This window comes from Sceloporus occidentalis, unplaced genomic scaffold, assembly GCF_023333645.1.
Source record: "Sceloporus occidentalis isolate IW3139 unplaced genomic scaffold, rSceOcc1.0.p SCAF_45, whole genome shotgun sequence".
Classification (NCBI taxonomy): Eukaryota; Metazoa; Chordata; class Lepidosauria; order Squamata; family Phrynosomatidae; genus Sceloporus; species Sceloporus occidentalis.
This window is the reverse complement of record NW_028317025.1, coordinates 4,654,490-4,668,766: the sequence shown is the minus strand read 5'-3', so window position 1 is coordinate 4,668,766 and position 14,277 is coordinate 4,654,490. Positions and strand designations below refer to the sequence as shown.

Genomic DNA, 14,277 nt, shown 5'->3' with positions numbered 1-14,277 from the left:
AATTGATGGACGAAAATTTGCTGCGGCAGCTTCAAAGACCTCTTTGCAGCATTTTCAGCCCTCCTATCCATAGGGTCTTTGAAACGAGATGAGTCTTCCAAAGGAATGGCCGTCTTTTTAGTGGCCTTGGCTACCACAGCACCCACCTTCGGAACCTACCAGGTATCTGTGGCCTTTTTATCAAACAATTTCTTAATTCTGTTGAAGATGAGAAATCTTCTGTCTGGGTGTTTCCACTGATCCGAAATGATCTCCGAACGGGAATCATGAATAGGGAAGGTCTGTGGTTTCCTGGAATGACCCTGGAAAGGATCTGGTTTTGTTTCTGGTACTTCATCTATTAGGTTTAGAGTTGATCTGACTGCTGAGATGAGCTTCGCCGTTTCTTCCCCTTCTTGGTCCGAAGACTGGGGGCAATCAAACTCTGTGTATGAGATTGGATATTCGTCCGGAGCATCTTGGAAAAAAATGTAGAGGGGCTTGTTGGCATGGCTCTCGCTGGGGGAGAGTGCCCTGAGAGGAGCTGGCCATAGCCCTAAAACAGTCAAAGGTGGACTGAAGTTCTCCTTTTAACCATGAGGTAAATTCAAATGTAGGAGCATCTCTGGCACGAGAGCAGGAGCTGCACAGCTTAGCCGATGGGTCGTGCAGGGTCTTTTTGCAGGAAGAGCATGCTTTGTGTTTAGTCTTCCCCGTAGATTTTTTTATGAGAGATCTCTGTCGGGTTGTCAGGATTTTTATCTGACATATCTGAGAATAAAACAGAAATATATAACCAGCAGAAGGGATAACAGAGAAAAAAAAAAACCTTCCAGCACATACTTTAGCAAAGTCCTAAGGCACTAACAGGCACAGCAGAGAAGAAATGGCAAGGAGAGATCTCACCCACATTGGCGTTTTTAAAGGGCATTAAGTGTACAGGACCGGAAGTACACCATGTCCAGAAGGCCCTTGCTTCGATTGACCTTCCGTGACCTGCTCCGTGAGCCGGAAATGACGCGCTATGGGAAAAAAACGGAAACGGCTGACCGAGTGGCGCAAACGACTTCTGTCCTGCAATACTACGTACCTCCGGAGCGTCAGAAGGTGCCCAGTGCCTATCGTTTATCCCAGGGAGCCCCCCGAGCTGTGGATAGCGCCAAACAAGGAATACAAATCGTGCAGTACTGCTGCAACCGCTGCAGCACAGTTCCCTGGATCCGCTACAGGACCTCTGCCGGGAAACATGAAAAACAGATCCTCCCCCCCCCCCCCGGGCTCCAAGAAAAAGAAAAAAAAAGGTGGAGTCTTCTTCACCGCTGCCACTTGGAATGGCAAGGAAATATATAGTCTGAATTGGCCGGCTTCAGAGATGTCCCAAATAGCACATAGGGGCAGAATGGAAAAAATGGTTTTGAAATAGCAAAATACTTATTGCCCTATAATGCAATAAAAACCAAAAACATTAGGTATTTCTAAACTCAGGACAAATAGTAGAATCAACTTAGCAAGTTTTTTCATTAGCTACAAGATTTTTCAAATAAAACACAAGTCTACTATGCATTCTTGGAAATGACAAAAAAAAAAATCAGGTCAGAATAAATCCCAGTATACCCTCTGTCCATTCCAACATTTAAAAAAAAAAAAAAAAAGGGTGACCAATATTACAAACAAAGCAAATGTTCAATTATATATAGGCCTTCATCATTTATTACATTAACATACTATGATTTGTATTTTCTGCAGGTGGCACTCAGATACAGTATATTCTGTTAAATGAGGGCTAAATTATCAAATAGCAAATCATACAATGTTTTCAATACTTGTTTATTGCTCCTAAGTTTAGAAAACCTCCTTCACAAAACACTAGAATTGCTCTATTGAAAGCTTAGTATTTAGCAGTATGTTTTATTATTGGTTTGCAGTCCCCAACTGAACAAATGTTCAAGTTCCAAAACAGTATGCAGCTATATTACATATTTTGTGAGGCACAAACTGTGTACATTTTTTTTTTTTTTTCTAAAAATATATACAGCTGGGTCAAGTGACTTTTGCAAATATAAGTTGAAAAGGCTACCCAATAAAGAAACAACAAGCATGCTTGAAAATATATGCTATTGTCTAAGGTTTGTAGGCCTAGATTGGTTAACACACGTAATTAACCACGGGAATTACCTTATCTAAGTTTTTTCCATTGCATTCTATAAAGATTATTTATATATATATATATATATATATATATATATATATATATCACTTTATAAAATCTGAACTACCCATTTGTAAAATGTAAGTCACATATTAAAAAACAACAAAAACACACACATTTACGTTATGTTTGAAGAAAGCAAATGGAGCATTGGCTGTGGGACATCTATAAAATTAATTTACACAGTCACTTCCCCTTCAGGACTCCCCTCTTCTTCCTCTAGTAGGCTATAGGCTGCATGGCTCTGGAACGGGCGCTGGAGGGGGTGAGCAAGCAGCCTTGCCATACAATTATGTAGCTCCAGGGCTGGGCCTGTTATTGAAACTTCGTATTTGTAGCTGGTCCCTTTAGTGTCCAGACTGCTGAAGAACTCAAACACGTCCTATTCGAGAAGAGCAATAAAGATCAGGAAACGTTCATAAAAACTATGAGATATACTGGGCTTTCCCTTATCACACTCTATGCATCGTATGTACTTTAATACATAAGATAGGCGCTTTTTGGATGACTACTTTATTATGCAGTAGTCCTTGAGAAAACAATTACAAACAGGACAATTTTTTACATGATTAAATAATTATTTATAGGAAGGAACTGCAAATTCAACACTCCTAGCAAGGACATTTCTAGTGCTGCATTAAGTTACAACATTTTTGAAGGGCAGCACTTTTTTTTTTAAAGGGGTGCTCTGGTCACTATGTGTAAAAAGCAAGCTTCAGACTTAAAGCAAAACTCCAGCCTTTAAAGCATAGGATAGGTATGTGGCAACTACATTGATGTTTTATTGCAAGTACACCACTTGACCAAACGTATGCGGATACCTGAACATCATGCCTATATGAGCTTACTGGACATCCTATTCCAAAACCATAGGCGTTGCATCCCCTCTACAGCTATATCAGCCTTCACACTTCTGGAAGCTTTACACAAGATTTAGGAGTGTTATTAGGGCTGCAACTAACTTATTTTCATAATTAGTTGGCCGATAATTTTTTCGATTAATCGGATAAAAAAAAAAAAAAAAAGGTAATTTTTAAAAAATTTTTAAAAAAAGGTAATTTTACTTACAGTTCCTCCCTGCAGTCACTTCCGTTTGGCCCGCTCACTTTCTTTTTCCAGTTCCTCCCTGCAGTCACTGGCGATTGGCTGCAAGGAGGGACAGTGAGAAAGGGGCGGGGCCAATCGGCAGTGACTGCAGGGAGGGACAGGGAGAAAGGGGCAGGGCCAAAGTGCCGATTGGTCCCGCCCATTTCCTATACCGTCAACATGGCTCAAGAACTCACTGGTGAGTGTAAAATTTATATTTGGGCTGCTGAGAGTTAGGGACAGTTATAGTTAATGGGGTGTTTAGGGTTAATTTAGGGGCAGTTATAGTTAATGGGGTGTTTAAGGTTAATTTAGGGGCAGTTATAGTTAGTGAGGGGGTTTAGGGTTAATTTAGGGCCAGTTATAGTTAGTGAGGGGGTTTAGGGTTAATTGTGGTTGATGGGGTGTTTAACTATAACAGCCCTTAAATTAACCCTAAACACCCCATCAACCACAACTGCCCCTAAATTAACCCTAAACACCCCATCAACCACAATTAACCCTAAACCCCCTCACTAACTATACCTGCCCCTAAATTAACCCTAAACCCCCTCACTAACTATAACTGCCCCTAAATTAACCCTAAACACCCCATCAACCACAACTGCCCCTTAAATTAACCCTAATGTGGTGTTTAGGGTTAATTTAGGGGCAGTTGTGGTTGATGGGGTGTTTAGGGTTAATTTAGGGGCAGTTGTTATTAAATAAAGTTAACTTAAGGTGCAGTTAGAGCTAAAGGGGGGAAAACTGAGGGGAATCTAAATCCTGGGGGCAGTGAAGATTAACCCAGTACTTATTTATAAAAGTATTGTCTGTGAACCAGTCTGCAAATCTATGAGTGCACTATGGCATAGGGGGGTATACGGCATACCTGGGGAGGACGGAGTGACATATCTGGGGGTATAAGGCATATGTGAGGAGGGCAGTGTGGCATGTCTGGAAGGGCAGTGTGGCATTTCGGAGGGCAGTGTGGCATTTCTGGGAGGCAGTGTGGCATTTCTGGGAGGCAGTGTGGCAAGCCTGGGCTCAAATATGCATAACTGGGCAGGTTGGGAAATAAAAACAAGAAATGCATTATCAGTTTTTTTATTCTGCTGTTTGTTTCTTACATCTTACGTTACTTTATTAAATTATTTTAAATAAATGAAAATTTGAATTTTTTTTATCCGATTAATCGAAAAAATAATCGGCCAACTAATCGATTATGAAAATAATCGTTAGTTGCAGCCCTAGTAGGTTGCATTCCCCTGGCATCCACTCATCCATCATACTTCCAGATATCGAAGCGCAACTCGTAAGATATTTCCACTGTTCTAGAGCCCAGGGGCTGATGTTTGGTCTTGCACATATTGAGCTTCAGCTTGTGTGCAGATGCCTGGCCATGTAAACCCATTTCATGAAGTTCCCGACCTATAGTGCTTGTGCTGATGTTGCAGCTGCGAAGGGACTCGTGTCTCTAGGGGGCCCTTGATGGATGTGTACGTGTGTGCATGGATGTGTACGTGTGTATCGATGTGTACGTACGTGTGTGTGTGTATCGATGTGTGTGTGTGTGTGTGTGTGCGCGCGCGCGCTTGGATGTGGGGTGAGATGAGAAGAGTGTGTTAGTATGTTTACATGTGTTGTTTGTTGGAAGGGACAATGATGGCACAGACTAGCTGTTGGAGTCGGGGAGCAATTTTTGCACCAGGGCTCTGTTGTTCCTACACTACCACTATACAATAATAGCACTTACCTTAGCAGGGCTGAATTTCACAAACCAACATAGGTGGCATCATATGACAGTGCTATGTTTAAAGTCACTGATCCTTTCAGGAGTTCCCACTACCAATGTTTATCTATAGACATGGCTACCTATGTACTTGATTTTATACAACTGTTAACAACGGATGTGGCTGAAACACCTAAACTCAATCAGGATGGATGTCCGCATACTTTTGGTCTTATGGAGTAATTAGGCTGAAGCACTAATCGGTGGCAAGAAAATTTTAAATAATGAAAGAATAGAACATTTTTAGCAGGGTTCCAGCTTCTGCGTTAGGTAAGTGTTTTATTATTTTCGTTGTTTTCGTTTGGAACTCAGAGTACTAAAGTATGCATTCTTCTATAGTGGGGGGGGTCAAGGACTGTCCCTTTAAGACCTTAGAAGAAGTGGTCAGCAGTATCACACTTTGTATTTCCACAGTCAACTCTCACCTTCCAGCTCAGTTCGTCCTCCTCTGTTCCATTGTGAATATAAATTACATCAAAGAAAAAATATGGACATTGCAGCATTTTCTGTGAGAAAAAAGGTGAATAACCAGTTAGTGACAACATAGCAGAACAGAATATATATATAATTATACCATAACATGTATGTAAAATAAGAGTTATATTTGTATTTTCTGTAATCTGTCTGTAACACATTTACTAGCTGGGTGAATAATCATTAGGTCCTTAGATAAATATTAGCATAAGTATGCAACTTTTGCATCTATGCAAATGCCATTTTGCCAATTTTAATTTGAAAGTAGCATGAGAACAGACTGACAATGGTTTTGATATTATGAATGTTAACGTGATGACACTGGCTCTATGTACTAGAAAACCTCTGAGAAACAAGCTTATGTTCCTTTCATTCAGTGTAATTCTGACTAACCCTCAGTCCGGTATATGGAAGAAAAGAAAAGTACACAAACAATGAACTATTTAATATCTAGTGGTAAAATGGCTGTCTGGGTTTACAAAACTAACCAGGAAAGGCCTCAAAGCACATTTTTGTAATAAATGAGAATTCACTGACATTTCTCTCCCTCAGGGGTAACCAACATTTTTTCTATTTGACTAGGTGCAAGCTGTATGAGGATTGTAGGAGTTGTAGTAGTCTGACAAGTGCTGTAAAATCATCTGTTTGCAATCACTGACTTAGCATTAAATGGCACCACAATCTCTCTAATAGAGCTATGTGGGTAAGACACCACAAATTCTGTGACAGGATACATCTTAAAGCTCCCTAGCATAAGTATACACATATTTGGGTGAGCTTCTGTATTGCAAGGACACATACCGTATTGGCTCGGATATAGGCCGCCCCCGTATATAGGCCGCACCCTAAAAGTTTGGTGCTTTTTTAAAGAAAAAGTTTTTTTTTTAAAAAAAGCACCAAAAAAACATGCTGCCACTCTGTCCCCCCCGAGATATGCTGCCACTGTCCTCCCCCCCCCGAGATATGCTACCACTGTCCTCCTCCCTGCCCGAGATATGCTGCCACTGTCCTCCCTCCCCGAGATATGCTACCACTGTCCTCCTCCCTGCCCGAGATATGCTACCACTGTCCTCCCTGCCCGAGATATGCTGCCACTGTCCTCCCCCCCCGAGATATGCTACCACTGTCCTCCTCCCTGCCCGAGATATGCTACCACTGTCCTCCTCCCTGCCCGAGATATGCTGCCACTGTCCTCCCTGCCCGAGATATGCTACCACTGTCCTCCTCCCTGCCCGAGATATGCTACCACTGTCCTCCTCCCTGCCCGAGATATGCTACCACTGTCCTCCTCCCTGCCCGAGATATGCTACCACTGTCCTCCTCCCTGCCCGAGATATGCTACCACTGTCCTCCTCCCTGCCCGAGATATGCTACCACTGTCCTCCTCACTTACCGGAGCAGACTCCCGGGTGTCTTGCGGGGCCGGCGGGGGACATCTACGCAATACGCGTATACAACTTCCGGTGCCGTGGGAAGTGCTGGCAGGGGAGGCTGTCTGAGCGTATCGGGGAGTAGGATGCAGGTCCCCTGCACCGCTGCGGGGGATCTGTATCCAAACCCCGCTGCTTGCCCGGCGCCCGGGACTGCATGTCCCGGGTGTCGGGCGCTAGACCCCGAATATAGGCCGCACCCCCACTTTAAAAACTTAAAGTGGGGGAAAAAAGTGCGGCCTATATTCGAGCCAATACGGTATTTGTTGAGTCGCCCAACTCCACTTAAAACAGGTCTGTGACGGAAACCTCCATCACTGGGACAACTGGAGAGGCCTGACAGCCAGCCTCCTCCCTATTTATATATACTCTATGCTTTATACTATAATTATATATATATATATATAAATAAATAAATAAAAAGCAGTATGTTTTAGCTCACCTTAATCTACCTAAAAACAATGGCCTTACTTTCTGGCTGGAAGCTATACTTCTCTTTACCTTCATGTTCTCTGTAAGGGTCAATGGTGGTTGAGAGGCCGGACGACTGTATATCAAGATAATCCTCACTACATAGGGAGGAGGTATGGTTTGCACGTTATCTGTAACTGGGAACTCAGTCCTCTGTTGGCTTCATCATGTGACGAGAGAAGCAAAAAAAAAAAAAAAAAAAAGCTAAATTTAGTCCAGAACAATGCATTTCATGAGGGAAAAGTGACTGCCTGTATGTCTCAGCAGAAAACAGTAAAGCTTAAAACAATGTTTCTTCGTGGGAGGTCACTAAACCAAACTTGTATTAAAACTATACATATCAGCAATAAAACAGATTTTTGGTGTTCCAGGAATGGTGACAACTCTGAAAGTGATACACAAACAACAACGTAATATTATTTGACCATGCTTACCTGTGCAAAAAATAAATTACTGAACCATGAAGTGCCAAACTAAATCACATTAATCTATTTCTGCAATTCAATAGGTTCTGTCAAGGATAAAGAGAATAAAAAGGCAAACATAGTGTGATATCGGAAATATACATAATCATGTGCTACTTACATAAGGTTGAAAAGTCCTTCTAAATCTGAAGAATGGAGTTAAGTGAACTTTGTTAAGTAATTTTTTTTGTCAATGTAAAAAGAACAAAAAGGGAGGGTTTTCTTTAACTTTATATGTAATCCATTTTTAGAAACACTTCCCTGTTCAAAGAAGTCTGCATGAAGTCACAGTCGAACCAATGCCAAACCTATTTTTACATTTTAATCCTCGTAGGTCAGAGACATGCTAGACATTTAAAGGAATAGTACTAAGTCTTGCAGCCATATACTGTATTGGCCTGAATATAGGCTGCACTTTTTCCCCCCACTTTAGGTCTTTAAAGTGGGGGTGCGACCTATTTTTGGGGTTTTGCGCAGGGATGCGCAGTTCGTGTCGCCTGACGCCCGGGATATGCAGTTCCGTTTTCATTATTTCTGCAAGGGACTTGGATCATTCTCTCCGGCAAGCGTGACATAACCATACCCGGGAAGTTTGACCTGGAGATTGTCGGTTGAGTACTGCTTCTCCGGTTCAAGACCCAAATCCTCCGGGACGCAGGAGCAGGGTGTTGACACGCCCCGCTCCCCACCCATTTTTCCTTTAAATGGGGGAACTCCCATTAACGTCATGGGGACTGCCCGCCGACATCAGGGTGCGGTCCTGGCCGCGTCCCACAAGGGAAGGCTCCGGGTAGCCGGAGCCCAGAAGTTCCCAGGTATGGACATAACCTTTCGGTGCTCCACCATAGAAGTGCCAGCAGCCGGAGGTAGGTAGTTCTCAAACATAGCACAAGAACAAAGCATGATTAGTATTTTGCAATTTAGTATAGTTGTAAGAAATCATAATGTGGTTAATCTGTAATGCGGCAGCTCCCATTTAAGACTGTTCAAACCACACACACACTTTCCATTGATGGCTCTCACACCGGTCCTCGCACTGCAGTATAACCTTGGGTATAGTAAACTGAAGTTGTCATAGAATATACTTTCGCAGAGGGCTTCCTTAGAACGGAAAAGGATACTGAAAGAGTCACAGACATTGGTCTCAAGATCGTAGAGACAGCTGCATACCTCACGTGGGTCAGAGGTGAATCCAGAAAGCTGCGGAGAAATAATAGAGAACTAAGCCAAATAGACAAGGGAGATCTTGCATCATTCATCCCAGGAGGTAACCCAAAGCTATGGTCTCAATAATATAGAGAACAATGCCACCTGCAGGAATACTAAAGTACAAAACACGGCCCTATGCAATTCATATGTTTAAAATGGACTGCAAAAGCACAAAAAGAATCCAGTCAGGGTGTTAAGTAAAAACTAACAGTGGCTCAAAATCTGCAAATTAGAACAGCCCACACTGCAAGTTCTCTCTTGACCCCATTGCCACTCTGCCCTGTAATGAGTACAAAGGTTAAAGCTGGACTGAGGGATTTTAAGATAATAAAAGAAAAGAAAAATTTACTAAACAGTGAAAGAATAGAAAAAGAGGGAGCATGTCATGGCAATGAATAAGCTAAGAGAGTGATCTAAGAACGCTTTCTTCACTTAAACTGTGTTGCTGTAATGCATCAATGTCAAGGCATTCAGCAACACTGAGATCTGCAGAAGGGGCCCCGTGTTGCAAACATCCGCCATATACTGTATGGCGGTGGGCGCCTGATTTAAAAGAGCTGTAAAATATATGTATTTTACATAAATCTCTTAAACTATCACCGCAGCCTATACTCACCCACATGGCCTCATTGTTTGCCACCACCAGAGCAAACTCATGTCTCTTGTCTATCTTGTGCTTGGTACGGACAAACATCTCAATCATTTTCTGGGATGAATTAAGGGCATTGGCTTTGGACCTGTGCAAGGAAAGCAGAAAAAGTGAGAATGCACATTTACTTGGACGTTGCCATCTGTAACCGTCTTGCCAATATGCAGCAACATGAACTCTGTGAAACCGTACAGCACTTTGATATGTTATCCTAATGAAGTATGAGGTTCATAATTGAAAAAGGCAACATTTATTAAAGGGGCATTTATGCTTTTTTTTTTTTTTATTAAATATCTGGACTGAGTGAAGGAAATTTAAATAGAACTAGCAGATTCTAAAGCACTGTTACAGCAGGGGATAGTGACATTACTTAACAATTTAAAGTAATATTAACACAATTTAAAACACACTGGTCCAGAAGTAGAAGAGGGTGCTGCTCTGGCACACTCGCAATCTGATAGTAGCCTGTGAAACAGACTATGGTGCTGTTTTGTGTCCAAGGCACATTGTTTCTTATTGAAGGGTTGTGCTTTGGTAAAAGTAGAGGCAGGCTTCAAAAGTTTATTAAAAAACAGCAGCAAAAAGGAGGACTTACTAATCATTTAAGTGTTCCAAAATATTAAAGGTGCTGTTTCAGACTCAATGAGGAGTCTGAGTGAAGGAGGTCTCAACCAATCAGGAGAGATTTCTCAACGCTCTTGCTCTCTGATTGCTTGAGAGTTCAGAAGCCTCTCCTGATAGGCTTAGTCCCTCCTTCACACCAACTCAGAGTAAGCTGCAGCCAGCCCCAGGTATGTGTGAATGTGTTTAATGTCTGGTAATAGAGGAGTTAATTCTCTGAATCTACTCATGCGGGGTATTAGAGGGGTTAACATTCTATATCTACTCATGTCTGTAATGAGTGTATGTATATTATTAAATCTGAAATCAACATGGTTTCCAAGGCTTCTTAAAAATTAATATATAATAGTATACATGAATCAGGGTGTATAAAATGTATTTTATGTGTATGTGACGGTGTGCATGTGTGAATCAGTGTATGTATGTATATATATCATCTGCTTCATAATGTGTCCCTGAATGGCAGAAAAAAATGTGGTCACCCTATACCCTCCTGGAGTCCTGGTTCCAATGATTTAATGTCCAAGCTGAACTAGATTGTACATCTTATTGTGAAAGGCATAACATATTTTTACATATTTAACTGTTCATACCCATTAAATGATTCCAGCTTCTGAGAGGACATTTCTTCTGCCAGATCTAGGCAAATTATCTGAAAACAAAGTCAAGTTTACAAAATCATATTTTAAATTACGGCAATAAGGATTGGCTCCAGGTCAATCTTTGTTTCAAGTATTACAACATATTAAACATCATTTACTGGGCAATATGATCTTGCTTAATAAGATACTTATATTAGTACACTAGACAATAGTGTACTAATATATACCACAAATGTAGTTAGTTATTGCTATGAAATATTTATATAAGTCTGACAGTGGACACATGAACATGAAATAAATAGCTAACTAGCAAAATTAAATATACTTAAGTTTTTTTTTATCAATAAAATATAATTCATACATATTTCATTAATTAAATTCCTAGTTAATAGACTAAAAGAAAGGCATGGTTAACATTGATCTGAAAACACTTGTGGGTTTTTTCAATATGGAAGCTTAGTCACTATTACAGGGTATATCTTGGAGAATATTTTTGTCCTTTTAACCTGTCACTGAAAGCATTGAAATTGTGAGGTATTAGCTGTTAGCGTGTACCCACCACTTTCTCAGGGCAGTTGACTCTGGGAGTTTTGACCTGAAACTCTATAGGTGGAGGGAGGGGACAAGATGGTGGAGCAGTTGACGGAGGTGGTTGATCTTCAGTTTGTGCCGCTTCACCTTCTCCCTCACTTCTACTGCCCACTGCAGGCTGGGGAGGTACACCTCTGTCCTCTGCTCCTTCGGGATTCGACCGGGTACGTGGTCTCTGCTCTGCCCGTTCCGCTTCTTCTGTTGCCTCAGATGTATCCATGCTACAGGGCTCTTTAATGGGGGTCTCCAGCTTTTTGTTGTGTTTGTTCAAATGAGAACACAAGAAGTCTCTGCAAAAGAGAGGTATAATATATATATATATATATATATATATATATATATATCTTGGTTTAAAATAGTTCTATAACATATACTACAAAAAGTATCACAGGCAATGCAAAAACCTGTAACTGTTGCTTTTCTTGCTCAATCATTGATGACTTTTGAGGTAATTTGTTCCCCTGCTACACGGAGATACATTTCACTAAAATACCAGTGTTTGGGGCTAGACTTTGAAAGAATATATTTATATGGCAATATATCACGCTAAAATACATTTTAGACAGAAAGAGATCGGTTCAGGGCAGAGCAAGCTAAAAAGTATGTGATATTTCTTCTCCTAAGAGCACTTTTACAAGTCCTAATATCCCGTACTGATCCATATAAGCCTCTCCTACAATAACCGATTTTTACCAGTTTCTCACCCTCGTAGCTAAATACTATTACTCGTTCCTATAGCTAGCCCTAGACGGTGACCATACGCTTACCTTTAAAAATAACTGCAATGATCAACACATCTGTATAGCACTACTATTTGCTGGTGGCAGACATATTGAACCCGGAAATGTCTGTGGAGCAGGGCATGCTGGGAAAAGTAGTTTTCCTCTCCGTTAATGTATCGGTTACCATAGTAACATGGGCTTCCTGGGAAAGACATGCTATGTATAATATGAAACTTGTGAAAACTACAGAAACATATAATATAAGGTAGATTACTGTATCACTTGCTGTTTTTCTAATGTATCTGTGTAGCTGTGAAGCATTGATCTGCAGCTCTTAATAATTATAAGTAATTTCCTTCCCACCCCTAGGAATGGAATGGGGAGCAGGATTTGTTCCTATAGGACTGCAGGTAAATAGATTAAAGTGTTTTACATAGTGTTTTCAAGTGCTAATACCTCCAAAGTGTGCAATACACGTCTGAACCATTAAACCGTGTAGGACTTACATATATAAGGTACACAGCACACCAGAGGCGTATCTACTGAAAATAGCGCCTATGGCAAGCACTGAAATTGCGCCCCTGTCCAAATATCTAAAACCCATTTACTAGCCCCTGCTGCCCATATATATATATAAATATTAGTCCCTGCTGCTGATAGCGGGTATAGATCAACACACAAACCCAGATCAATTGAAATTCACTTGTGATCTCAGCACTGAAGGTATATATCAAATAAACAGAATCAGACATACAAGTCCTGTATTTGGAGGTATACAATAATATATGAAACGTAGCATCGCAGGTATAGATCAAATACATGGAAACAGCATTGCAGGTATTAATCAACTGAATAAGACATACAAATCCTGTATTTGCAGGTACACATAAATAATGTATGGAAACATAGCATAGCAGATATGGATCTACAGAATAACACAGAAACCCAGCTTTGCAGGTAAAGATCAATTGGAATTCACATAAAAACACAGCATTAAAGGTATATTTAAAACCCCGTAAATTACAGGCATAGACCACAGGTTGCTCACCCCAAAGCCAGCCCTGGCGTCCACACTGCCCACATAGAACCTGACCAGCACCCAGATAACACACATACGATTTGCAATCTTTGTCCCCAAATAGCCCAGCACAAGTCAACTTTGTCCCCAAACAGTCCGACCAGTGCCATCTTTGTCCCATATACACCCTGCCTGTGCCATCCTGGTCCCCAAGGCTCAACCCTCCTGCTAGTGCCATCTTTGCCCTTCCACAATTATACATCTATGATACACACAAACACTTTTACAGTCACTCACTAATTCACACTTCCATTCAGACAACTCATCCACACATTAACTCATGCTCTCCCTCATTCAGACAACTCATCCACACATTAACTCATGCTCTCCCTCATTCAGACAATATATTCACATATTAACTCATGCTCTCTCTCATTCACTCAATGCATCCACACATTAATGCACACTCTTTACTTATATCTACCCCCTCTCCCTCCCTTATCACTTTCAACCCCCCCATCTCCCTCCCTTATCACTTTCTAACCCCTCTCCCTCCCCCTACCCACTATATATCCTCCCCCCCACCCACTATATACCTTCCCCCCTTACCCACTATATCACCCCTCCTCTCTCACCTTGAAGTCCAGCGACGGGAGCACGATGCTGCTGTCTTCCTGCACCGCTCGCTGGTGCCCGCTGCTTCACTGCTGAGCGCCGTAATATGACATCATATTTCGGCGCCCATGTGATACCTGCCGTGTCCGCCGCGGTCCCTCGCCGGTCTGCCGCTGGTGGGCGGCGCTTGCGCTATGACGCGCTCCCGTCCTCTCAGTGTGACGTGCCCGCGGCACGTACACAGAGAGGACGTGCCGCGCGCACGTCTTCTCGGTGTACTGTGCGCGCGGCACGAGCACAGAGGGAGGGTCGCGTCGATGTGGCGCGCTCACGACGGACGCATGATAACATGCGAGCCGCCGTGGC

General features: G+C 41.9%; 1 protein-coding gene across 1 annotated transcript; it reads right to left on the bottom strand.

The window, feature by feature from the left end:
* Positions 1 to 2,366: 2,366 nt before the first annotated feature.
* Positions 2,367 to 11,776, bottom strand: LOC149289501 (BRISC and BRCA1-A complex member 1). Its single transcript, XM_089490494.1, has 8 exons — positions 11,525 to 11,776; positions 10,957 to 11,015; positions 9,710 to 9,830; positions 9,006 to 9,084; positions 8,006 to 8,030; positions 7,451 to 7,580; positions 5,471 to 5,551; positions 2,367 to 2,570 (listed from the first exon to the last, which is right to left on the bottom strand). The coding sequence occupies exons 1-8, from the start codon at positions 11,774 to 11,776 to the stop codon at positions 2,367 to 2,369; spliced, it is 951 nt and encodes a 316-aa protein (XP_089346620.1).
* Between the last annotated feature and the right edge of the window lie 2,501 nt (positions 11,777 to 14,277).

Coding starts and splice junctions, on each gene's coding strand:
- LOC149289501 (XM_089490494.1), bottom strand. CDS start 11,776: ATGGATACATCTGAGGCAACAGAAGAAGCGGAACGGGCAGAGCAGAGA. Junction 11,016..11,524: donor TCAACTGCCCTGAGAAAGTG/GTGGGTACACGC, acceptor CTTTGTTTTCAG/ATAATTTGCCTAGATCTGGC. Junction 8,031..9,005: donor CAATGTCTGTGACTCTTTCA/GTATCCTTTTCC, acceptor TCCATTCTTCAG/ATTTAGAAGGACTTTTCAAC.